This window comes from Lampris incognitus, chromosome 9 (genome assembly GCF_029633865.1).
Source record: "Lampris incognitus isolate fLamInc1 chromosome 9, fLamInc1.hap2, whole genome shotgun sequence".
Taxonomy (NCBI): domain Eukaryota; kingdom Metazoa; phylum Chordata; class Actinopteri; order Lampriformes; family Lampridae; genus Lampris; species Lampris incognitus.
Genome location: NC_079219.1, coordinates 28,213,616 through 28,240,190, shown reverse-complemented (window position 1 = coordinate 28,240,190; position 26,575 = coordinate 28,213,616). Strand labels below are relative to the sequence as shown.

The 26,575-nt window shown below is 42.8% G+C and overlaps 1 protein-coding gene across 1 annotated transcript in view; it reads right to left on the bottom strand.

The window, feature by feature from the left end:
* Nucleotides 1–824: 824 nt before the first annotated feature.
* Nucleotides 825–26,575, bottom strand: part of LOC130117791 (eukaryotic translation initiation factor 3 subunit H) — a 102,068-nt gene continuing 76,317 nt past the window's right edge. Inside the window, exons 4-8 of the mRNA XM_056286022.1 lie at nucleotides 25,055–25,154; nucleotides 21,799–21,948; nucleotides 7,007–7,127; nucleotides 1,678–1,810; nucleotides 825–1,126 (exon numbers count right to left, since the gene is read on the bottom strand). Coding sequence (XP_056141997.1) covers nucleotides 1,029–1,126; nucleotides 1,678–1,810; nucleotides 7,007–7,127; nucleotides 21,799–21,948; nucleotides 25,055–25,154 — 602 coding nt within the window. The 3' untranslated portion in view covers nucleotides 825–1,028. The remainder of the gene's footprint in view (nucleotides 1,127–1,677; nucleotides 1,811–7,006; nucleotides 7,128–21,798; nucleotides 21,949–25,054; nucleotides 25,155–26,575) is intronic.

Here is a 26,575-nt window from a genome sequence, read left to right as displayed (position 1 = left end):
TTCACATAAAATCATGTTACTCATGAATTCATTAAGTCAGACGTTTGAAATTTAATTTTTGCTTCACACCCATTATCCATCAGCACTCACTAAAATGAAAAATGCTTGTGGTGCATTCCTGAAAAAAATTATTTTCAAGGCAGCACTTCACATCAAGATCGATGTACATGGTCAGAAAGTGGAAAAAACGGTGCTAATTATACATGTATTCATCAAAGAGGAATTTTCAGCTTCCTGGTGTGTGACCATAGAAGGAACTAGGTGAGCGCCAACTTAGTCCACCGCAACTGAGAAGATATATTAGTATGTGTTAGTTTGGATATATGTGTTAGTTTGGACATATGTGCTAGTTTGGATATGTGTGTTCTTGAAGTTCTTGTAGTTTGTGGATCTGTGTTTTTGTCTTTGTGTTGCACTGCTGTGGGCTGGGGGAAACAACATTTCATTTCATTTCCCCGATATGTCACATAACAGACACTTCATGCTCATTTTCAGGCGCTTTCCTATAATGGCTTTTACAAGGAAATTATTGCTGCCAAAATGTGATCAGACAAAGCGGATTCAGCTTAATTGCTTCTACATGCATGATCCAAAGTAAAAAACAAACATGCCAAATCTAATTATGTACAAGTATCATTGTACTGCATAACTACTATCAATATCAGCAAACGCTTATAGCACTTAATTATGATTAGATTTTAAAGATTAAGGAGCCATTTGTATGAATAAAGTAAAATACAGTGATAACTAGACTATATTCAGCTATTTCCCATGGAAACTGAATTTCACTATCACATGTAAGCACACGCAGAGTCGGTGAAAGCTTGGAGATGCAAACCTTTTATTTAAATGACAACCATCATGGGATTCTCAAAGATCTTAATTGTTGGAGGTGGGGCTCAGGGGTTTCCTGCTCAGAAAGAAAATACCCAACGCTCTACTCCTCCGTTCATGGGCTGGTGATTTTGCCTTGCATCCCTGTAAGCTCTTCATCTTTCCCACTTTTTCACCCTCTCTTCATTTCCTCTCTAGCTGGTGTGACCTTGGAGAGCCTCTGCCATGAACAGCTTCCCAAGATTCTGCGAAGTAAATTCCTTCACATTCTGGCAGTAATTGTTAATTTGCCCTGTTGGCAGAACACACACACACACACACACACACACACACACACACACACACACACACACACACACACACACACACACACACACACACACACACACACACACACACACACACAAAGAGGTGGGGTGAACAAAAGGCAACAACAATGGCAATCAGCAATCAGTGAGGCACAGTGCAAAGGGGAGGACGTGAATGTTGAGAAAGTGTCATAAGAAGTGCCAGGCAGTGAAGGAGAGACGGTGGTGGTGGGTCGATTCAAAGACTGAGTCAATAAACTTTATATTAATGTAATTTCCAGATAATGGCCGAGATAATTACAGAACAGAACCTGAGCTCCTGTGAGCGGAGCAGAGGCGGCTTATGGAGACTGGAGGGAGGGGGCTGGCTACCAGGAAAGGGGGGTGCTGTGTGTGTGTGTGTGTAGGCATGCATGCTCTTACATGCATGTGTTCTTGCATATGTGCACATGGAAGGGGGTGGACGAAGGCTGGCAGAAAATTAAGAGTGTTGAGCGTGTATGATGGTAGAGGGGCCTCTGTTGTGTGTGTGTACCTGCTATGAGCAGTGTGTCCATGCGTGGTGGAGGCTGAGGAGGCTTGAACATCTTGCTGATGTCCTCCTCGGGCAGTGGGGGCTCCCCTCGGCTTTGTCGCTGTGTATTCTCCTGCTGTCGCCTCTGGAGGTACTGGGGAGGGGGATTGTTAAAAAAAAAGAGGGAAAGAGACAGAGACAGAGACAGAGAGAGAGAGAGAGAGAGAGAGAGAGAGAGAGAGAGAGAGAGAGAGAGAGAGAGAGAGAGAGAGAGAGAGAGAGAGAGAGAGAGAGAGAGAGAGAGAGAGAGAGAGAGAGAGAGAGAGAGAGAGAGAGAGAGAGAGAGAGAGAGAGAGAGAGAGAGAGAGAGAGAGAGAGAGAGAGAGAGAGAGAGAGAGAGAGAGAGAGGTGGGCGAAAGGAAGATGACCGCATGAGGGGGAAGAGCAGGGAATTGGGCAGAGGATGTGAGAAGGGAACAAATTTGAGGGAAGGGAGAGGGGAGAAGATAGAGGAGCCACAGAGAGAGAAAAAGTTGGCAGAAAAGAAAAGGATAAAGGAAGGGAACAGCAGGATGGAGTTGGAAGAGGGAGAATAGGGAAGACAGAAACAGGAAAAGAGGGCAAGAGAACAAGAGAGTAGATGGGGGTGTGCAGAAGAGCAACAGAGATGGTAAAGAGAAAACGGGAAATTTGAACAAAAAGTGGGGGTAGAAAGAGAAACACAGACAGATATCAAGTTATAGACACCGAAAGGGATTGAGTGATTTCTTGGGGGGCTGACACTCAGTAAATCAGTGAAATGCCGGGTCCCTTGAGAGCCTTAAAGCCTTGTTAATTTGGCAAGCCGGAGGACCGACTGACATACCGGTGGAAGAGGAAGTCATGGCAGGTGCAGAGAGGAATGGCAATGGGAGCAACTTGAGTGCTTTCAACTAAACATCCCATAACGTACCTATGTGGGTGACTTAAGTATGACAAAAACAGTGGCAGTGAAAAAAAAAAAAAAACACCCAACAGTGTTTGTTGAGTTTTTTTCCCCACCAATATACAAAAGCAAAACTGCAAAATCAGAATGAAAATGTAGAGCAGCATGCAAATTTAAGACGCAAGCAAGGAAACAATTTGAAAAGCATCAATATTCTGCACTTGTGTTCCACCTCACAAAATTAGCTTGGCACAGCACAGCTACCATCGCCTCTAAATATATATTTTCCTCACAGATGGCCTGGCTGCCAGACTAAATGAATAAGTGTGTTCCCATGCAAACCAATAACTGATCATAAACCAATAAAGATATCCCTCTGACTTTGGAAACAGTCCTGTAAATGGTTTTATGGTGTTATCTGGGGTAAACATAACCTGATTACAGCACCTAGATTTAAAAAAAAAATCTTTTGGCTCTTTAAAAAGCAGAAACGACATCGTCTTTTTGAAACTACATGTGAAAGTCACTGGATGCAGTGAACGGGAAGGTGGTTTGAAACAACGTTCACCTCATGGTGGTCATCTGTCCGCTAGTACATACATGGATCTGGTTAGCGCTATAACAGGTAACCATCAGACAGGATGGCGAGTAGCGGGGCATCCGGGTAGCATGGCGGTCTATTCCGTTGCCTACCAACGCGGGGATCGCCGGTTTGAATCCCCGTGTTACCTCCGGCTTGGTTGGGCATCCTTACAGGCACAATTGGCCGTGTCTGTGGGTGGGAAGCCAGATGTGGGTGTATGTCCTGGTCGCTGCACTAGCGCCTCCTCTGGTCGGTCGGGGCGCCTGTTCGTGGGGGCAGGGGGAACTGGGGGGAATCCTCCCACGCGCTACGTCCCCCTGGTGAAAGTCCTCACTGTCAGGTGAAAAGAAGCAGCTGGTGACTCCACATGCATCAGAGGAGGCATGTGGTAGTCTGCAGCCCTCCCTGGATCAGCAGAGGGAGTTGAGCACCGACCAGGATGGCTCGGAAGAGTGGGGTAATTGGCTGGATACAATTGGGGAGAAAAACAGGGGAAAAATCCGCAAAAAAAAAAAAGGGATGGTGAGTAGCAGCGCTCATGTTATAGTGTTTTATATTAACGTTCAAAATGATCAGGCACACACGATTTGGGCAGCGATAACAGGAAATACTGCAAGAGCTGATGCATCATAGACTGACTGAAGTAGCACTTTACACCAAGTTGTCAAGAAATCGGGTTATCTCAAACCGTTTAAACACTTTAATCGGAAATATTGCCTTGAATCCATTACTCTGTAACTGGGGTATTAGTTTCCATGTCAACGTACTCGAATGACAAAAACATTGCCATGCCTTACTTGCCTAGGAGATGGAGAAAAAAAAAAAAGACTATATCAACAGAAATAAGGTTTCTTGTTCCCACTACAAAAGATTAATTTGACAGCAGAGAAAACATTGGCACAAGCGTTATATCAAATTCAGAGAGCAGCAAATGAAAAATGGAGCCCCTGTGACACTATAGAATTTTCTTTGATGATAAACAAGGTTCCTCTAAGCCAGAAAGCAGAAGGGTCAATAGCAGAAGACTGTAGAGGAGACAGTCAACATGCTTCAGTAGGGGCTGGCTCACGTTCTATAATCTATAGGCGTCTGTGTATCTTTTACTTGCACAGAACTGCAAGGAACATGGAAAAAAGAAGTGTCATACATGGGATGTCTAAGTGTGATATAGTGAGTCACTTTATGGCCATGTGTTGTCACGGGCAGGGCTGCCAGGGGGAAGTGATGACGGGATGTGGAGGGTTACCATTATGGAGCATAATGGTAGTGGATGCCCGAGTTGGTCTGCAGACACATTTTGTGTGTATGTGTGAGACGCGAGTGCACAGAAAATACACAAGTTCCTTTTGCATCAGCTACTGAGTGTAGTTTGAGCTGCCGGTGGAGTATCTAACCGGTGAGTGAAACAGGTCTTTTATCTCATCATTACAGCAAAGTTTGTTATTGATATTAGACTTGCGGCGTCAGTCTACCTTCTGTTCTCTCTGGGTGTCCACGGCATTTCAAGGCAGCCTGAATAAAATACACTGCCTTTGACCTCTCCTACCTACTGCCAAATGATCAATTTGCAAAACCGTAACAAAGAACAAGCCCTCACACGGGCAGATGAAGGGAAGCACAAGAGGCACATCACAAAGTGTACTGATGCCGATGTGCGATGGGCAAAAAAACCTCAACAGCTTTGGTAGGGCGAGGGATGAGTTTGAGCTAATAAAAACATGATGCATATTTGAAGAGGTTAGCATTAGTCATTTTTATCTCATCATTACCTGCTGAGAAGCTGGCAGAAATTAGTTTTAAAACTGGCATGTGGGTGCGTACCTCCTGGTGGCATTGCTGCAGCTGCTTGTTGATGGCTGTGATGTATGCGGCAGTGTGTTTACTCATTACACGATATTATACGTAAGAAAAACACACAGTCTCCGTTGTTACATCCTGAACCAAGGTCTGAAACCAGTTTTTGGCACTACTTTACTGTGCTCTTAAGAGTTGCTCTGCTGTGGACTGTTTACACCACATTAGGGGCATTCTGGTTGTGCCAATCAAGAGTGACTCAACAGCCCCTCCAATCTGACGAAATTTAACACTTTCATCAAGCCTGTAATCAGCTCTGCCAATTAGAAGCAACAGTAGTGTTTAGCCTGCAGTCAACCCGACCTATCAGCCCAGGAGACATTGTGCCCGCCTCAGCTGGCTTGAACCCTACGACGACTTGTAGGCTGCTGCCCGATTTCATACCATGGGAATAATCTCATGCCCGTGAAATGTACAACACTATCAAATCAAAGCACAAAGTGCACATTAACATCTCATTTGATGAACCTATTTTTGTTTATGAAATAGCAGCTGCATGCAGCGCCATCCCCATGTGTGCGTATCTTGGAAGTGTTGTCCATGTGCAGAAGAATATGAGCGTGTATGTGAACAGGAATAAGTTCAGTTTTTGCTGCTGTTTTGGCTTTACGTGTATCTGCTCCTGAAGGTGGGTTTACATGTTTGTATGTGTCTATTAGTGTGTGCATGCACACATATGCCTTGCCATGTGCATTAGTGATGAGGTTTTCACTACCACTTGCTGCAATTGTGTCTGTTGGTAATGGGTGTGTGTGTGTGTGTGTGTGTGTGTGTGTGTGTGTGTGTGTGTGTGTGTGTGTGTGTGTGTGTGTGTGTGTGTGTTAGGCCTGTCAGATAGCATTTGAAATTCGAATGTACATTCGAATTATGGTAATAATATTCGAATTTGAATATGAAAATATGAAATTCGATTTTTTGTAATATATTTTTTTAATATATTTTTCCCCCTTATTAATATTATTATTATTAATGCACACACGTTTAAATGGAAATAAATGATGGTTTCGTGAAACGTATTTTATGAAAATAAGCATAGCCTACATCCGTAGTAAAACCGGAAATTAAAAAGCTCTTGTCAGTTCCCACGCCGAGCGGGCGGGCTCATAGAACACAGGAAATGGCGGAATCCGAGAAGAACGTTGGCTGTGACCCAAGCGCTAGCACTAGCACTAGCACATCTCCTGCGAGAGTCATTCATACTCCACAACATCTGAGAAGTTACGTATGGAAATTCTTTGGGTTTTGGGCTGTTAATGGGAAAATCGAAGAGAGAACCTGTGACAAAGTTGTTTGCAAAATATGCAAGACAGAACTGTCCTACCGCACCACCGGAAAATATCCACACCTCGGGAAGATGGCTCAGAGATACCTCGCCGTGCCAGGGACATCCGTGCGCTCTGAGCGTGTCTTTTCTGATGCGGGAAACATAGTCACCAAAAAAAGGAGCGCTCTCGAGTCTGAACACGTGGACGCTTTGGTTTTTCTCGCAAACCACTATTAGCACAACTTCTTATACTACTACAGTGAGTAGGACTCTTGATTTTATTTTTTTAAGCCCCGTGGGTCATGGATAATTTACTATGCCTATGTTACTTACGGTAAATTCGTTAACACCATCTGGCCTTTTCCTAGTCAGATTTATTTTACTTGTATGTTACTTAGAGTAGGCCCTAGTTAACATCATCTGGCCTTTTCCTAGTCAGATTTATTTTATGTTTAGGGGTGCTCAACAACAGTTTTTGGACTAATATGTGCGGACAATGTGCTGGAGTTGTATGTTGTCATAAATATGCTGTTAATAAAAACACGGGCTACAATAGACTTACTCTCTCTGTATTGATTTTTGGGGGTGATATGCAAATTCAAGGTATTCGAATGCCATTCGAACCTCAGTGTGTAATATTCGTTATTCGTTCGAGGCCTATTTTTGGCATTCGTTCACAGCTCTAGTGTGTGTGTGTGTGTGTGTGTGTGTGTGTGCGAGTTACCTGGTGTTTCTGCTGCTGTTGCTTACTCAGGTTGCGGCTATAGGTGTTATATTTGACAATGTCTTGGCTCATGTCATCCACTCTGTCCATCAGCAATTGTAGACTCTTTTCCAGGTGGTTACTGTGGAAAGATGTCAGCCTGTTATTCACACATGTATAAATACCTTATCATACCTTTGTGTAGAAGAAAATTACATGAATTCCCTTAACTCTAACCCTAACTATTACAAGTCACACACCTTGACTGTAACCCAGTTCTTAGAGGACCAAAAAAAAATAAAATAAATAAAAAATCCCTAATATTTCAATATTTTTTAATTTTTGTATGGTCAGGGGTTCAACTGCATAAAATCTGCTTAAGCTAGCCCTTAACACAGCTGATATCAAAACCTTTTTCAATACAGTGCAGCTCCACAGAGTAGTCTGTTGAGCCCAAACAAGTCTACTAGGTCTTAGACAAAAACCTAATCAATAGTCCACAACCTAATGAATCAAATGGACCCCATTATGGATTAGTGAATTGCAGGAGTCCCTCTAGTCACTCCCTCCTACTCGATTAATCGAGTGTCCTGAAGAGCACCGTTGTGTTGATCACATACCCTGTCCACCGGGGTCTTGTCTTCTAACCTTCCTATGCCAAACTCCCTGGCTCTGTCATTACATCACACATCTTCTGCTACCACTGCTATGTCGACAGTGCTGAAATGTACCTGACTATCATTCTCCTACATCTTCCAAGGTTAACCTGAAGGGTATTGAACTGCCGTTCTTTCCTCGCAAATCATTCACTCTGCATGACCCATCCATCAAAACCGACAACCCCTCAGTAACCCTTACATGTAATTCTGGGAAAACAGCGGTTATGCAAGGTGCACGTTGCAGCTTCAACTCGATCCTGTGGGTTTGTCCTCCACAAGACCCACCAGTCAGACCCTTCCCCAGCAGAAACTCTGCCCAAGTCCTTGCTTGAGCGTCAGTCATCTCCTTTTTTATAACTCAACAACTTCATGGCCAAGCTCCAAAATCACTCTGTTCAGCCATCCTAACTCATCCATTCATGCCTCAACCAATCCTATTTCTCCCCGTCTCATCCCCTCTGCAGACTGCATGAGGCTACTCTGGTCCATTTAAAAAAATCCCGCTGTTTGTGCACAAAGCTAACATCTGTGCCCACATTAATGCAGGCCAAGATCTTTACTGTACCTACACCTCAACTACTGGCCATAAACAAAATCTCTTCCTCCCCTGAGGCAGCCAGATAAATACTATACCCACTCTACTCATCTATATCCTGGCTCTTCTGAGGATGAATTGACTTTTTACTCAAGGCATGGGATCCAAATCATTCACTGTTATTAGTTACAAGCAGAGAACTAACCGTGCCAAGAAACACAGAAACACCTTCACGCCTCTTCATCCCACATATTCATACAACTAGGCGCATAAAAAAACATGCCTTCATTAGTAAATACTGATTGATGAAAACACTACATACTCAGACATTTTTTTTTGGGGGGGGGGATACCCCCCCCTTTTCTGCCCAATTACCCCACTCTTCCGAGCTGTCCCGGTCACTGCTCCACCTCCTCTGCCGATTTGGGAAGGGCTGCAGACTATCACATGCCTCCTCTGATACATGTGGAGTCAACCAGCTGTTTCTTCTCACCTGACAGTGAGGAGTTTCGCCAGAGGGATTTTGCGCATGGGAGGATCATGCTATCCCCCCCAGTTTCCCCTCCCCCTTGAGCAGGTGCCCTGACCGATCAGAGGAGGCGCTAGTGCAGTGACCAAGACACATACCCACATCCGGCTTCCCACCCGCAGACACGGCCAACTGTGTCTGTAGGGACGCCCGACCAAGCCAGAGGCAACAGGGGACATGAACCGGCGATCCCTGTATTGGTAGGGAATGGAATAGACCGCCACGCTACACGGACACACCCCATCCCGACATTTTAATCTCAGCTGCCCCAAGTATCAATTTTGACTACAAAAGCTCTTGATCTTTGCTCTGCTAGTGTCACACGTTGGACTTTCAGAATGGTTTCAAAGAGCATTTTTTTGTGTTCCTTCCTGCAAACTGCTGTGCAATCAGTCAGACCTCCCCGTTTTGTAGTTAACATCCCCGTCACAAATTTCAAACTATGGCCCTCCCCCCATCCTCATCCCAAACAAAAAACCCCAACACTAAATGTTCCTCCTGTTTCTGACTAACGAACATAACAACATGCTGGTGCTAGTTCATATGAAAACGTCGGCTCTCATTCATCAAGAAATATGATAGCAAACTGGTATGGAAAACATTTTTAATATATGCAACAGGAAAATATTTCAGCTGCAAATTATACAGCATTGGGTTTTTCCAAACATCTGGTGTATACATTTCATTAGATCAGTATTTCAGCAAGGGATTTCAAGATAAAGGGGGACCAAGAGGTGGTGGTGATTGAGAACACTAGAAGACAAAATACGTGCAATGGGCTGTAAGACTTAATACCAAGGTGCTGTAATTCTTATGAAATGCAGGTGGTACGTCACAGAACAATGAACTTCACTTGACCTACAACCTGCACTAAAACTAATTCACTTTGTGTCGGACCACATTTCTTTGCATTTAACTATCCGAGAATGTTGTGATGTGGGTGTAGCATGAACCATCTAGAAGTTCAGGCACAAATCTGATTAATTGTGGAGCCCAATTCCAGCATTTTGTGTTTTAATATGGACTGCAGTACTGCCAACTGAGACCTTTTGATGAATTGCACCAAATCAATCTCACACAGCGCTGTTGTTCATCCCCAAACAATGCAATTGGGACTGAACGGGAATTTTGAAAGCAATAAATTTGATGAATCCCTCATAACATGCTTTGCTTCTTGCATGACCAAATGCCTTTTTTTTGTGTGTGTTTTTTTATTTTGAGATACTTTATTGGTCCCCGTGGGAAAATTACACTCAGCATTTAACCCATCCTAGCTGTGTAGCTAGGAGCAGTGGGCAGTCGCCGTGCAGCGCCCAGGGACCAACTCCAGTTCGTCTTGCCATGCCTTGGTCAGGGGCACAGACAGGTGTATTAACATGCATGTCTTTTTGGTGGTGGGGGAAACCGGAGCACCCGGTGAAAACCAACTGCAGACACGGGAAGAACATGCAAACTCCACACAGAAAATGACCTGGGATGACCCCCAAGGTTGGACAATCCCGGGGTTCGAACCTAGGACCTTCTTGCTGTGAGGAGACAGCGCTAACCACTGGGCAACCGTGCCACTTTAATCAACATACGGTGAATGTGATGCAATTTTAAGTAATTTCAATGATAAGCAAGCACTTTCCAGGTATCCTACCTCACAGAGCTGATAGAACACATTACAGCACTGTTGAGTAATTTAGGTCTGCTAATGGGAGCAAAGAGTGGGAGATGGAATGTCTAAACCATCTCATAGAAGGAAGGCAGTGCCGGCAAGTCGACACTGAGAAAGGTAGAACAGCGGCGCTCCCTGTGACTGTCAATGGGGAGTGGGTGCAGAGAGTGCAATGGGTGGGAGTGTTACAGTGAACAAGCAAACTCTGTGATATGTACTGTCTGAATTCATGTCAGGCTACACACGGCATGTTTCAAAATTATTTGCAGTCTTTTCCTTCTGCTATAGTTGCTCTTCTAAAATGGCTTTAAATACTGCATGCCTTTTCAAAAATAAAAAAGAAAGAGGCACTGCTGTTTAGTCATGGCGGGGAAGGAATTGTGTGTTGAATAATGCATCTGCAACTATACAGTGTCTGCCTACAATGAAGGGTTAAATTATTCAGAAAGGTCAGTGAGCCTCCCAATCAATCCCGAATTAGAAATCAAAGTCCACCGATGGCTTTCCTATCATCACTGATTCTGTTTTGAGGCCGGCCTCAAGTAGTCTCTTATTCACATGGCACAACAGAGGACAGGCCTTGAGACTACTGTTCTGCAGGCAGAAGCTGCCTACTGATATTCAGCAGTGAAATTAGTGTGAAGGGGAGTTACTTTTCATCCAGCTGCCAAGGGACCACTGGTGCAGTGACTTCCATGCTTACACTGAGCATTTTAGTACATATTGCTGCCTTTCTTGCTGATGGGCCAGGACCCAAAGTAAGAGTTACTGGCCCATTTCAGCAGAGTTGATACATTATCATGGGCATGGGCCTCAGGGCATGAGATTTCATTTCAGAACCAATTAACTTCATATTTAGACTAAAATGTTTAATAACTCCTTAGAGTTTTACATGCAAGATGCTTTGGGTCTATAAAGTATGTTCAGTGTATGTTGTGTGTGGCATGACCTATGTATTTCAGTAAGAGTTGATATTTGTGTGTGAATGTGTGTGATTCTGACCCATGCCAATTATGTCGAGACATTTAAAGCAACCATGTGCAACTTTTCTATTGATTTACTAAGATCTGGAGTGTGTAGCACAAATTGAGACCTCTGGCACGTCAATAGACCCTTTAATTCCACTCCCATTGCCTCTAATGGTCTGTGTGACAAGCACGGGCAGCACTGTCGCAATACCAGCGAATGAGACATAATCCTTTGCTCATGCACAGGAATGACGCTCGCTACAAGGCATGATAAATGCAGGATTTTAGATGCCCCCCCCCCCATCAGCAATGGCTTGTTGGTGGTAGAGGTTGCATGTGTGGTCCATTGCCAAAGAAAAAACCCCTATAAAATCCTGTGTTCATTTGTATCATGTGTCGTAGCAAGTGTCATTTTCCATGCACAACGATTGTCTCGTTCGCCAAGTTTTTTTTAACCCCCCCCTTTTTTTCCCTCCCTAATTGTACTTGGCCAATTACCCCACTCTTCCGAGCCTTCTGGGGTCACTGCTCCACCCCCTCTGCCAATCCGCGGAGGGCTGCAGACTACCACATGCCTTCCCCAATACATGTGGAGTCGCCAGCTGCTTCTTTTCACCTGACAGTGAGGAGTTTCACCAGGGGGACGTAGCACGTGGGAGGATCACGCTATTCCCTCCAGTCCCCCCCCCCCGAACAGGCGCCCCGACCGACCAGAAGGGGCACTAGTGCAGCGACCAAGACACATGCCCACATCCGGCTTCCCAACCGCAGACACGGCCAATTGTGTCTGTAGGGATGCCTGACCAAGCCGGGTAACATGGGATTTGAACCGGAGATCCCCGTGTTGGTAGGCAACAGAATAAACCGCCACGCCACCCGGACACCCCTCATTTGCCAAATTAACAGAAAAATTACCCGATGTTGCTTTAAGCTCCCAAAATAAGCCAAAAAAACCCCCAAAAACAAACAACACCATGGCCTTTTACCTCAGCAATTGCGAGCCACAAGTGACAACAGCTTACTTGCTAATGGAATATGAGGCTGCATGGGACCTTGAGTATGACATTAACCAGCAATTGAGCAGGTTCCTGAAAGTGAGTGGGCAAGAAAATGAATGTGGTGAGCGATGTAACCTTTTATTAAGGAAACCATGGAGCTCCCGGTGTCTAACAGCATGCTTTCTCCCTCTTTCTTTCTAACGCTGTTTTTCTCCAGAGATCTCCTTTCATAATTCTGTTACCACATCCCTTTATGTCCCCATCCCAGTTCCCTTTCTCCCTTGCTAATCCTTTGCTCCTCTCATTTCACAGTTCTATTCTGTCTCCACTCACACCCATCCTTTCCTGTAAAAGAAAGAAAGAAAAAAAAGACTGGTGTAATCATACCGCACCATTGTGCTACATCTCTCTCAGAAGGTCCAATTATGATGATCAGACTAGAAGTACCAGAGTAGCCAATTGGGTGAAGTAAGAGTAAATGGGCAGTATTATAAACCTTGCTTTGGAGATGATTTAACACCATCTATTGTAAAATGTTAGCCATAGCACACTGGATAACTGGCATGAAAGGTAAAGACAATTAAGTTAGCCCCAACACTGACTACATTTGTGACCTGACATAAACGGGGGACTACTTAGTAAATTTGAAAACGGAGGCATTTCATAGGCTCTTAGGTGGGGGTAAAAAGTTACATAAATGTATTTCCTTCCATGCAATCCATCACAACGATTAACATCATCATCTATGGTGAGAATAACGCCACTTTCTGGAGTGGAACTGCATTCACTCGGCCTGAGACATGGCTGACATTGACAAATGTGGTCACAGATTGGAGAATGAGACAAAGGGAAAACATTAAATAAAACCCATTATCTTTTTTGGGGGGGGGGTCAGATGTGTGGGGTGGGCGGACTGGTAGAGAGACAGACACTACAATCCAATACAAGGAAAGAGCTCAAACAGCAATCTGACATCTTCAGGGAACAATTTCATCTTGTGAGACTTCTCATCAGCAGTCATGCAGGGAAACGTATGGGAAGGGGCAGGCATTTTCTCTCCAATTTTGGGTCACATCAAAAACTATGCTTAAGTTTCAACTTCAAAGTAGTCATTCAGAAAATGGAACAGAATGCCTCAAGGGCATACAAAACATTAGCCTTGGGTCAATTTGACATTTTGTAACTAATGACTGGGCGGGCCCAGTCATTAGTTAGTCAATGCTTAGTCAATGCTTTACTTGTTTTACAGAACAAAGATAAAATCAGGAAAAACTCCTGTTGCGCTCATGTGCAGTGCAAAAGGAAGCACAGTGTGCTCTACTCCCTTTCGGTGTGCACATTAGCACATCCAGTCTGCACAGTGCTAATTTCTCACACCTGCCCCTGGGAAGCTTTTTGATTAGCAACTTCACAGCTGTTGCTCCATTCACAGCGGTTTATCTCCATAAATGATTGCTGATAAATTCTCTTGAGACCGATGTGCTCAGACCTGAATGCCAGAATTAAAAAACAAAACTGTGGAATGATACAGAGCAAGCGGTAAGCAACCATAACCACCACATTGTGAAAAAGTTGAGTTGTAATTTTTGTCCACACTTTAAATGTTAGTGATGAATCACAAAATTTCTTATCAAGTTCCATTTTTAGACACATCCAAGTTTACATGCTACAACTGCGAGACAACATCTCCTGTGCCAAGGATTTAGTTAGCAGTCAACACAGGGCAGTGTTTTCCAGATTTTCATTGTAACTGTGCACAGATAGGCCTGCTTGTATTTATTTAAAAAAAAACATTACATTTATATAGCACTTTTCAAGACATCCAAAGCGCTTCACATTGAAGGGGGTAACTCACCTCAACCACCACCAATGTGTAGCACCCACCTGGGTGATGCACGGCAGCCATTTTCGTGCCAGAACGCTCACCGCACATCAGGTTGAGGTGGAGAGCGGAGGAATCATTGAGCCAATTACATGGAAGGATGATTAGGTGGTCAGATGGAGAGAGCCAGGTTGCGAATTTTACCAGGACACTGGGGGACCCCCTACTATTTGAGATAAGTGCCATGGGATCTTAAATGACCACAGTGAGTCAGGACCTCGGTTTAACATCTCATCCAAAGGATGGCATCTCCTACAGCGCAGTGTCGCCGTCATATCGCTGGGGCATTGGGATTTAACGTTGTTTTTTTAAATTAGGACCTGAGGGAAGACTGCCCCCTATTGGCCCACAAACAGCACTTCTGGCAGCAACTCAGTTTTCACTGGAAGTCTCCCATCCAAGTACTAGCCAAGCCCATACATGCTTAGCCTTCATCATTTGGCCAAGGTACATATTAATATGGCTGCCGGCATACATATATACCAATATATAATATGACTGCTGGAGATAACCTATTTGTAATTAACTGGATACTGTGTTTGCTTCAAAAAAATGGCTATAATCAAACACTACAGTACCAGGTTAGCTAATAACTCTTGATTAATTTACAAAATGCTCATTTCAACTAATGTTTACAAAATTAAAGACAAAACATAGCTTACATGGGGATATACACAACTAAAATAACTTAACAAAAATTAAATGAGTGTTAAACCAGTGAGTAGTTAAAATGGGAGCAGAGCAATGGCGGTTAATGTAATAAGAACCAGAAAACTTTAAAATTCAAAAGGGGGGGCACTTAAGGTTAATTTAACCAGTACTTTTCTGTGACTGTCGGATAACACTGACTGAACTGTAAATCCCACCCATCTAGTACCCCAGCAGCACAGAACAAGTGAAGAAGTGAGTCATCAGTAGATGCTATTGAATCTAAGCATGGCGAGGAAACACGGGACAGAAAACATTAATGGGTGTCTTTCATTCTCCAAGCTGGTACACACAGGAACAGTTTACCAGATATGGATTGATGTCCATGACTTCCCTAATATCAAATCAATTCTGATTTGGAATTAGTATTAATCAATGTCTGTGAAACCAACCTGTAGGTTTAAAGAGATGCTGTGACATAAAAAATAATAATAATAAAAAAAAATAATCAAAAAACAAACCTGGTCTGCCGTTTCTCATCAAGCACTTTTCACAGTGTGGGGGAAAGTTTCTGCCTTGGCATGTCAGCTATGCCAGGGGCTTTTGCAAACATAGCATTCTTCAATTTGTACATTTTCTTTGCACACAATACTGTGTTCATAATGAATTGTCTGATTAAGAGAATAGTTTTGTGAAAGTATTTACATGTCTTAAAGTACCACAATTTCTCCTAGTAACACGTGTTTATGTTAATCTTGTGGATGGCTGGACTAGTTTTATGAGAGAGGGATGCAAAACAAGGAGATCCAGCCCATTACATTATATATTATTATACTATATAATATTATTATATTATATAATAATATATATTATAAATATAATGTATTATAAATAATAATTACATATTATATATGTTATTATGTATATGGCCTGGCGGCCTGTCCAGGGTGTCTCCCTGCCTGCTGGCAAATGATTGTTAGGCTCCAGCATGCCCCGCGACCCTGAGAGCAGGATAAGCGGTTAAGATAATGGATGGATATTATATATATATAAAATCACATTGATATCACATGAAATGTGTCTGTGGCTTTTTTAGCTCACATTCATTCACTTTCTGAACATTTTGATGAAAACTGTGTTAATTCTCAGCTTTGAAATAAGTAGTAATTTTGTGTAATTGCAGCACAGACTAGTGACGGACGTGGCCATGCGGTGTCATGTGGAAACAAAAGCCTTCACTGCATGTAGACCAACTTCCTCTTAGACCATTTGACTCATGCACATTTAAAAAGAAAAGTGAAATCCGGCTAAGGTGTTTAGGGGTACAAATTTTACAAAGAATATCGCAGAAATGTCGACGTGTTATCCCGCATAGATACTGACCTAACGCCACGTCAAAAAGTTGAATAAACAAGCTATTAAAAAGGTGCAATGCATAATATTTAACTTTTCCTAAGGCATAATGACAAGTAATTATAACATGGGGCTGCTGAACGAATCAAGTTCAAGTTGTTTATATAAATAAGTTTTATGTTGTTTAAATGAGTTTGCACAAGCAAGCATAGCCATTCACACCAAGCGAGTTGGTGTATGGTTCTTTGTTAACAATTCATGGTGCACTGACGTGGAAATAGTCTCTCAGTCCTGTTCGCCAGTGCTGGAGCAACTAACAATAAGGTACGGATCATTCTCTCTCCCAATGGAATTTCCCTGTGTGTTGTTAACTGCTGTCTACATCCGCTGCAAGCTACTGCTGCAGCAGCGCTGGACGAACTATATGGAGCCATTAGCAGGTAAGAGAACCTGCATCCTGAGGCATTTCAATTGTGACGGGGGACTTTAACCACTGTAACCTGGAATCTGTGCTACCAACATTTTACCAATATGTCACCTGCCCAACAAGAGGCAGTAAGACTCTCGACCGCTGTTACTCCCCAGTCAAGGCAGCTTATAGGTCTATCCCACAAACTCACTGTGGGAAATCCGACCTCCTGTCAGTTCTGTTGCTTCCTGCATAGAAGACTAAAGTGAAGTGCACTCAGCCCACTGTGAGTACAGTACAATGCTGGACTACAAAACATTAATCCAAACTTCAGGGATGTTTTGAATCAACAGACTGGTCAATCTTTAAGGATTCAGCCTTGAGTTTGGATGAGCATGCTGAATTGGTCACTAGCTATGTCAGATTCTGTGTGGGTAACTGTATCCCAGTACAGTCTATTCCAGGGGTCGGCAACCAATGACACACGTGCCCACAGTGGCATGCGAGGCCATTAACATGGACACGTATTTTTTAAGTATACTTCTCATAGAAACATTTTTAATACAAAACATAGCATAATGGAGAACTAAATTAACCATCCGATTTAAAATAATACTGAAATAATTACTTAGTCTCAAAATACGCCATTGTTTTTAACAGCAATAGAGTGCACACAATTGATGTGGTCTACCATCCCCCTCCTCCTCCTCTCCCCTTTGATGCACAGCATTACAATGGTAGCAACAACGTAGGATAGCTAGCTAGCTTTCTTTTTGCTTTATGTCAAGAACAACTGATGATGGCAGAAGCAAAAAAAAAAAAGGTAGGTTGTCTAATATTCACCTCTTTCAACCGTCTTGGACAAACGAATCCGGATTTATTTTGCGCAAGGACTGAGCTGTGTGCACTCTACTGTGAAAATGCTGTTTCGACCTTAAAGTGTAAAACATCATTTTGAAACAAGGCACAAGAAAAACTTCGATGGCTGATAAAGCTGAATCAATCAAGAAGGCAGTAGGAAGCAAAGCAGTGTGTTTACCACACTATGTGCCGCCAAGAACCAAGCTACAGAGGGCAGCTATGAAGTCACGCAGTGCATTGCTTAACACGGGAGGCCATTCTCAAATGGAAAGTATATAAAGGACATTTTTCTCAACAGTTCGCAGGTCATATTTGATGGGTTACCAAACAAAGACACGATCATCAACAGGATCAAAGAACGCCCATTTCTGCGAAAACTAGAGAGGTGCAGACATGGCTGAGAACGTAAGGCACCAGCAAACTCCTGCATTGAAAGATATATTGATATTCAGCGTAGCTCTTGACGAGAGTGTGGATACTATATACAATGTTCTACATCTAGCAGTGGTTACCAGATATTGCAACAAACAAGGGTCGCATTAAATTGGTAAGACTGAATTAATTTTCTTTTGTGCCCTAGTAATTTTTATACATTTGCAGATTGTGTGTGTGTGTGTGTCGTGTGCGTGTGCGCATGTGTGTGTGTAGCACATATGTTTTGGCATGTGGAATCAAGACGGTAAGACAAACAGTAGCAGTAAATAAATAAATAGATAAATGCTCATTATGAAAATAAATTGGCACTCGGGTCTGTGATTATTTTTTTTAAACTTTGTGAAGTGGCATGGGACATCCAAAAGTTTCCGACCCTTGGTGTATTCGCTCTTACCCCAACCAGAAGCCCTGGATTAACAGCGACATTTGCCTGAGGTTGAGGGAGTGTACCATTGCTTGTAAATCGGGGGACAGGGAATGCTACAAAAAAATCCAGGTATGACTTAAAGGAGATCCATCAAAGCTACTAAAAGACAATATAGGGACAAACTGGAAAATGACTACAGTGGCTGTGACTCGTGGCGCATGTGGAGGTAACTGCAGGCGATTCTAGGGATGTCCTGATCCGATCCAAGGCATTGGTATCGGGTCGATACTGGCCCAGAATGCTGGATCGGATATCAAACGGGAGAAAAAAATATGATCCAATACCTATTCGATACAATCCATGGGGAAATCTAGCTTAACCATCGTGTAACATCTTTCTGCTTCTTCATATTAGCACTTCCCGTGCCACGCACCTCCGGTTAAGCGGCACAGCGTGTCAAGTGATAACAACAGCAGTAGTCACAAGTGTATGAACGTTAACTACCTGTGGAATAGTCATGTTAAGTGGCGTGGATGTATTTCAGAGGGGGAAAAAAATCCAAAAGCTGAATGCAAAACTTAAAAACAAAGCAGTTAGGTCAGTAAAGTCAGTTTAAATTGTGTTTGTTCATGTTATGTTATTTATTTGGAATGTTATGCATATTTGTGTTTTACAGTTCCATTTGCACATAGCTGCACTGTAAGGGATAGTTTTGTATGTTTACTTACAATGCTGAATGCTGATTGTTTTGACTTTAAACCTGTCCGCTGTAAGTACTGCAGTACCTGTTTTTTTTGTGTTTTTTTTTTTGTAGTGTTTGAATAAAGGGTGGCAGTCTTTCATAACCAACTGTTGTTGTGGACTATACACTGGGGAAGTATTTGTTCTCCATTTGAGTGAGATGTTTTTAGGTTAGTAATTGGCTACCATAAGCAAAGTGCTTCTTTGTATTTTCTTATTATTATTTTCTTATTTGTACATGCAGGTGGCTGGCATGACAGAGGTAGATGCAGAAGACAGGAAGAGATAGAAACAGATAATCCGCTGTGGCGACCCCTAACGGGAGCAGCTGAAAGTAGTAGTAGTAGTAGTAGTAGTAGTAGTAGTATAAGAGTAAAACAAAATATCGGATTGATATCGGTATCGGCAGATAGCCAAAGCTGTGGTATCGGTATTGGAAGTGAAAAAGTGGTATCGGGACATCTCTAGTGATTACGGACTATAAATCTAAGCCAATTGTGGCTCTCAACACCTCTGTCTCTCTCCTGGATGAGCTTAACAACTTTTATACCCACTTTGAAGCACGCAACTTCAGCACAGTGCCCATCTGATGAAGCCGACCTACAGGTGACAGAGGCTGATGTGAGTAAAACTCAAGGATCATAAGCTGCTGGCCCAGACGGCATCCCTTCCCTGTGTCCTCAAGGAATGTTACATGAGCTATCTCAGGTTTTTACTGATATTTTTAACTTGTCCCCGTCATTGTGTGTGGTTCCACTATGTTTTAAGACAACCACCATTGTGCCTGTCCCTAAGAAAGCACCTGTCTCTTGCCTTAATGATTATCGACCTGTTGCTTTGACCTCTGTTATTACGAAGTGCCTTGAAAGATTGGTTATATCATATATAAAATGTCCAGGGTGTCTCCCCGCCTGCCGCCCAATGACTGCTGGGATAGGCTCCAGCATCCCCACGGTCCTGAGAGCAGGATAAGCAGTTTGGATAATGGATGGATGGATATATAAAATGAAACATTCCTGCTACCCATGACCCATTACAGATTGCCTACTGTGCCAATAGAGCTGTAGATGATGCCATCGCACTTGCATACTGCTTTAGTACATCTTGAAAAGAAAAATACCTGTCAGAATGTTGTTTATTGTATACAGCTCTAATTTTAATACAACTGTACCATCCAAACTAGTGTTGAAACTCAGTGGTCTTGGTCTGGGCAACTCTATCTGTAATTGGCTATTTGATTTCCAGAAAGGCAGGCCCCAGATTGTGAGAATAGGTAAAACATATTCATCTACATTAGTTCTTAGGACCGGCACACCTCAGGGCTGCTGTCTCAGTCCCCTATTATACAGTCTGTTTACACATGACCGTGTTGCCAAATATGACAACAACAGTATCATCAAATTCTCAGATGACACCACAGTGATTAAGACTAATAAGCAACAGTGATGAGGGGACCTATAAGGAGGGAAGTGGAAGATTTAACCATATGGTGCCATGAGAACAACCTCTCTCTAAATGTCAATAAGAAAAAAGAAATTGTTGACTCTAGAAAGATCAGAGGAAATCACATTCCTATTTCCATCAGTTGGTCATCTGATGAAATTGTGGACAGGTTTAGAGTTCTCGGTTTACACATCAGACACCCTCACATGGTCTCTCAACACCAATTGCATCCTCAAGAAAGCACAGCAGAAACTGTAGTTTCTGAGGTGTCTCAAGAGTTTGGCTATGAGTACCAAAACTCTTATGAATTTTTATCGCAGTACCATCAAAAGTGTCTTGATAGGCTGTATCACGGTGTGGTTTGGCAACCTGACTAGTCAAGACTGCAGACTGCGTCAAAGGACTGTAAAGACAACAGCAAAAACCATTGACATGGAACTACCACAACTTCATAATATTTACACCACTCGTTGCAAAAGGAAAGCCCAAAACATCATTAAGGACACCAGCCACCCTGCTCATGTTGTTCTCGTGCCTTCCATCTAAAAAAAACATTACCGGAACATCAAATCACACACCACCCATCTAAGTAATAGTTTCTTTCCACAGGCAGTCAGGTTGCTGAACAGCTTATGCACTCACCTTACAATGCACCTCACACTGTTGCGTTATCGTGTATTGTATATTGTGTAAGTAATGTAGGAATTCATGTGTACATAGTCTGGGTTTTTTTGGGGGGGGGGGTTGGGGTGTGTGTGTCCTTGTGTCCTTTCTGTTAAGGCAGGGAGAGCCAGGGCACAATAATTTCATTGTATTCTAAATTCATATAACAATAAAGTTGAACTTGATTAAGTATCTAATGAATAATTCTATATGACAAGGGAAATTTGGTTGGGGGAAAACAAGACAACTGTGAACCACTGTAATTCAAATCTACATTGGCACCAACCACTCCCTGATCAGGACACTAAAGCTTTAAGTGTGATAACTAAAGGAAACCCATGGCAACTGGTCATGTTATTTTGCCAAAGCCTTCCTCTTCAATATACCTGCAAAGTGAATTAGTAAAAATATTGTGTTCTTGTAGAATAGCGGCAAATGTCGATTACCCTATAGACATACCCTGATCACATAAAAGGGTATCCCGGGGATGTGGGAAAATATATTTTGGAAAATTTTGTTTTCCATGAACAGCCTGATTTGAAATCCATCGGTGTAGTTGGCTGACATGCCCATTTTCCCCCTCTCCATCTGTACATGTGAGATGTCTAGGTGTAGCTCTTCCTGGTGTGCAAAACCAACAGATTAATGAGCGGGCATCTGACCTGCTGGAGAGGTTGAGCAGCTCATGCTTGTCGGCAACTGTGGACTTGTCCTCCAGCTCCCACATCAGCACGCTGATGAGGTGGGAGTTCTTGATGACGATGGGCACCTCCTCGAACATGAGCTCAAAGCCAATGTTGGCCTTTTTCAACCTAGACCAAAGAGGTGAAGGCAAATGCCAGAGTGAGAATAGGACAGGGAAGAAAAGACACTATGAGATGGTGGAGAAAGCCAGAAAAATAGGGATACATTTTCCAGATGTGTTAAGGTATCATGTTTTGTAAAATAATGATGCCATATGAATGAAGAATTTAAGAGTCACAGGGTACAATGCTAAAAAAAAGGTGTTACACTGTGAACACATTGTGCATTTAATGTATAATACAATATTTGATTTACATTCCCCTGGCAGACAATGTCAGAGTCATTAGCTTAACTGTTTTTTTTATGCGCCATGTCGATAAGTATGCAAAAAAGTCTGCCACTTTTACCATTTCTCTTGTTACCGAGTGTCTAAGGGTGTCTTTCTCTACCTCTGACATGGGCCCTTTAACGCAAATTGAAATTACAAAGTTTGTTAAATGTCTCATGTAAACCCAATAGCATTGATTGACTGCTTTGGTTTTGCCTGTCATTTGTTCATATTGCATGAGCTAACAACTAATATTTGTAAATTCTTAATGTTTGTGGGCTGTTAGATGCGTTGTTCTTGTTGTGGGATCAATAGGCTCATTGCATTAATCCATTATTTGCACTTCTCTGAGATGGATGACATTAAATCATGCCTCTCGTAAAATAAAAAGGAATGGTGTGTAAAACTGATGAGCAGCTCCTCCAGTGAGACTTAAAAGGAAAGTTTTAAGTTGATAACTTGACTTTTTCTGAGGAAACGGAAATGGGCAACAATGCCTTGAGTGGGGATGGGGATAAGCAAATGGGACATGGGCAGTCTGGATAAAAGGTATACAGTAAGAAAAATCTATCATGAAAGAAATACTGTTAGTCACACATATTGGCAAAATTAAAATGACTTTGTTTCAGTGTTTCCTGCGCATTATGACCTTTAAAATGTCCATACAGCTATATAAGAGGGGATTTATCAGGCAATAAGAGAACAGCCCAGTAAAAGCTGGACAAATCACTCAACTGTGCCAGTGTCTAAGTTAATGCCATGCTCTTTCCAAGTTGGGCCCCGCTGGACAAAGCCAAAGGTTGACTCCACAGGCCAACTAATTTGATGCTTCAGATTGTCTGTTGAAGTGGAGGCTATTGACTGCTGCCTCCATAGCCCAGCAGACATAGAGGATAGTTCAAAGGGATGGGTCTATTCACTGTTCATCTATTGCTGCCTTTCATTAAAAGAAAAAAAAAAAGGAATAAGTGCAAAATATGAGGGATTCCACAACATCAAATACAACCACATAGAGACAGCTTTTTAACATTTTAAAAAAGTAAAGCACTTTTGTCACATCCTGTGGATAAAAATATATGAATATTTATATTTATATTTAGATCAAAAATTTGCGGGATGAAGATGAGCATTGGATGATGTGCCGATATTGTGTTCCTCTGCCCTAAGATGCCTCCCCTCTCAATCACAAGCTTATTGGAAATACTGATAGCTACAGATTGGAATTGTAATAAATCATAACGACTAATGAAAAGCTGCAGAAATGAGTATGATCCTGACTCCAGGCAAAACACAGTGAGTCAATAATTGAGTGGTTGGGTGGAAAAAGAAGTGAAAATAGGGGAGTTATGGGGTGGTGGGGGTAGTGCAATGTAGGTAAGGCATATTATCCCTGCAAATACACTGGCTTGTAGTCCATTTAAAATTGTATGTTTGATGAACTGAATAGATGGCAATTTGATACCCCTGGGACTTCTGCCCTCTTGAAATGTTATTTTTGCATGTGTCTCTGTATGCATTTACCTGGACTCACAAGTCAGTCTCTAAATGCTTTGCTCAACTTGAGACTGAGGACAATCTCTCAGCTTTCATTACTAAAACTGGGTGGAAACAGAGTTAAAAAACCCAAAAACAAACAAACCCTGCATTGCAGAACTAATCCAAAGTCTTTAGGGTAGCCCTACATATTGGGGCAGTGACATGCGGATATCGTGTGCTTGAAAACACTGTCATACCAGCAATATGTGCATTAAAGGATGGCTCAGCTGCAGTCACTGAAGCAAACTCCTTTACAGTTTGTTGATGTTTGTCGCGCTTGCGGCAAAACATATTCATCAGTTAAAAACAAACCATCTTTTATTAGGACATGATTCATCTGTCTGGCTGGACTACGCATCTGCTTTGGAGGACATTACAGGATGAGTTACATTGGAAGACCAACTACCTGTCTTTCTTGTCCCAGGTTAAAAGTTTTAAACAAAATTGCTGTACATCCTTAAATGCACCAATCTTGTGGACTGAGCACACATTCAATAGAATGGAATCAAATAATCTAAAGTTGCTTGGGACATCCATTTTCAATGTTTTCAAAAGTTCTTTTTGTGTTACAAAGTGATTCACTATATCTTCAGTTTCAGGATGAATCCTTTCTTCACCCCTGAGGGTAAATTGGGTAAATTTTGGTAACCTTTTTGTTTCACTATGGAGGAGGACTAGGGGAGGGCATCATTTCCGGTAAGGCATGTCCAAGTTTTCCAAAGCAGTATGCGTAAGTTTCTTAGTGGCTGTACTCACCCTCGTTGTAGCAACAACCATGCATTTAGAAATCCCCATGCCATTGGTTGGTGGAGATCACCGATTGGCTGGTATCGCGAGACTAGCATTTGCCTGTTCACATTGGATATCTGTGTATGTGAATGTATGCTTGGCCTAATCTGAAAAAATGCCTGGCAAACGGCCCTCAAATTATGTTCATTTTTAGCTGCAATTTAAAAGCAATTAGGTTGAGCCTTGGGGTCAGAAAAAGCCTAAACATGGTCCAATTATTTATGTGACGGCAAGGGTGGACTGATAAATCATCATCATTAGCATCCATCTCCCGACAGCCACCAACCGCTTGTTTTGTGGACACAAAAGTATACATTTACATCATTTGAATAGGTGGAATCAAACAAGCAAAAGGATTCAAATTGTAAATTGAATGCTTTCAGGTAGTGTGTTTCTATGTATTTGCATTAATACCACTAGGGGTGTGTGTGTGCGCGAAGCAAGATTTGTTAGTGGGCATCTGTGTTTTGTGTACGTTCAGCAATCTTGGTCTCATGTGTGTTCTGCTATAGGTGACTCACCCCTCAGTTGTGAAATCTTTCTCCTTGCAGATCTCCATTAGTTTGGGGGTTAGCCTGTAGGCCTTGAGAGAGAGGGATCCCTGGGCTGTCTTTATTGGATCTAAGATGGAGTCGAGAGAGACAAGATATGTATAAACAGACAGAGAATACCAACCACTGCTAACAATGTGTTCACTTATTTTCTGTTACCACTGTTGAGTTCTGTTACAGATTTTAATGTGTTCATTTTAATTCAAGTATTTTAACAACTACTTTCTTGTTTATCGGGAATCAGGAACACTCTGTCATTTCATTTCATGTAGAAAGAAATATCGTTTCCCCCAGCCCTAAGCAGTGCAACACAACGACAGAAACACATCTAAAAACTACAAGAACACATATATCAAACTACAAAAAAATAATAAATCACTGTCCAGGAGAACGAATGCCAGGATGACTGTTGGAACTGCCGGTCTGCACGGGCTAGCAGTTAGCTTAGCTCGCCCCACTTCCACATCCTGTCAGATCGCCCTCGGTGTTTCCTCCTCAGGCGCAGCTCCAGGCAGGGCCGTGGTCCCAACGCCTATTGGACGCAGCAGACGAGGCTCCCCCAGCTGATCCAACGCCAGCTCTCACAGCCAGACACCTTCGACACACCTCCCCACACTCCACACGATGACACCAGAAACACAGTCAATGCTAGGTGAGGCTGCCGCCAGACCGCCCTCGGTGTTATCGGAACTGCCGGTCTGCATGGGCTAGCAGTTAGCTTAGCCTGCCCCCCTTCCGTGTCCTGTCAGATTGCCCTCGGTGTTTCCTCTTCGGGTGCAGCTCCAGTCAGGGCCATGGTCCCAAGGCCCACTGGACGCAGCAAATGAGGCTCCCCCAGCCGATCCAACGCCAGCTCTCCCAGCCAGACACCTTCGACACACCTTCCCCCACACTCCACATGATGACACCAAAAACACAGTCAACGCTAGGCGAGGCCACTGCCAGACCAACCTCGGTGTTATTGGAACTGCCGGTCTGCACGGGCTAGCAGTTAGCTTAGCCTGCCCCCCTTCCCTGTACAGTTCAGCGCCAGCTCTCCCAGCCATCAAATGAAGACACAAACTTAGATGCAGACATGGACAGAGACACTGCATGGACGGTACTGGGTGAGGCCGCCGCAAACCTAAGTTTGCGCCACCGTCCTCCCACACTGATAAAGAGTGAGGCCACTGCAAGCATGAATTCGCGCCGCCATCTTCCCACACTGGAAGCGGAAATTCTGTGAGTACAACTGAGACTCTGCTGATAATGAAAACTGCTGAGGCTGAATGAGAATAGTCAAAAGGTTATCTGAACCAGTGAATACAAAATTTTGTCACTATTTAATTTTCAAGTTATTTTGCTAAGGATTTCAAACCCTTACAACATCCTGAAGGGTTAGGGTTAGTATAGCTATGTAATTTAGACAGTAGTTCTAAATTAGGGTTATTAGAAGCTTTTATTAATACCAGCCACTGTATTTTAGTTTACCAAACATTTCAATGTGATGAA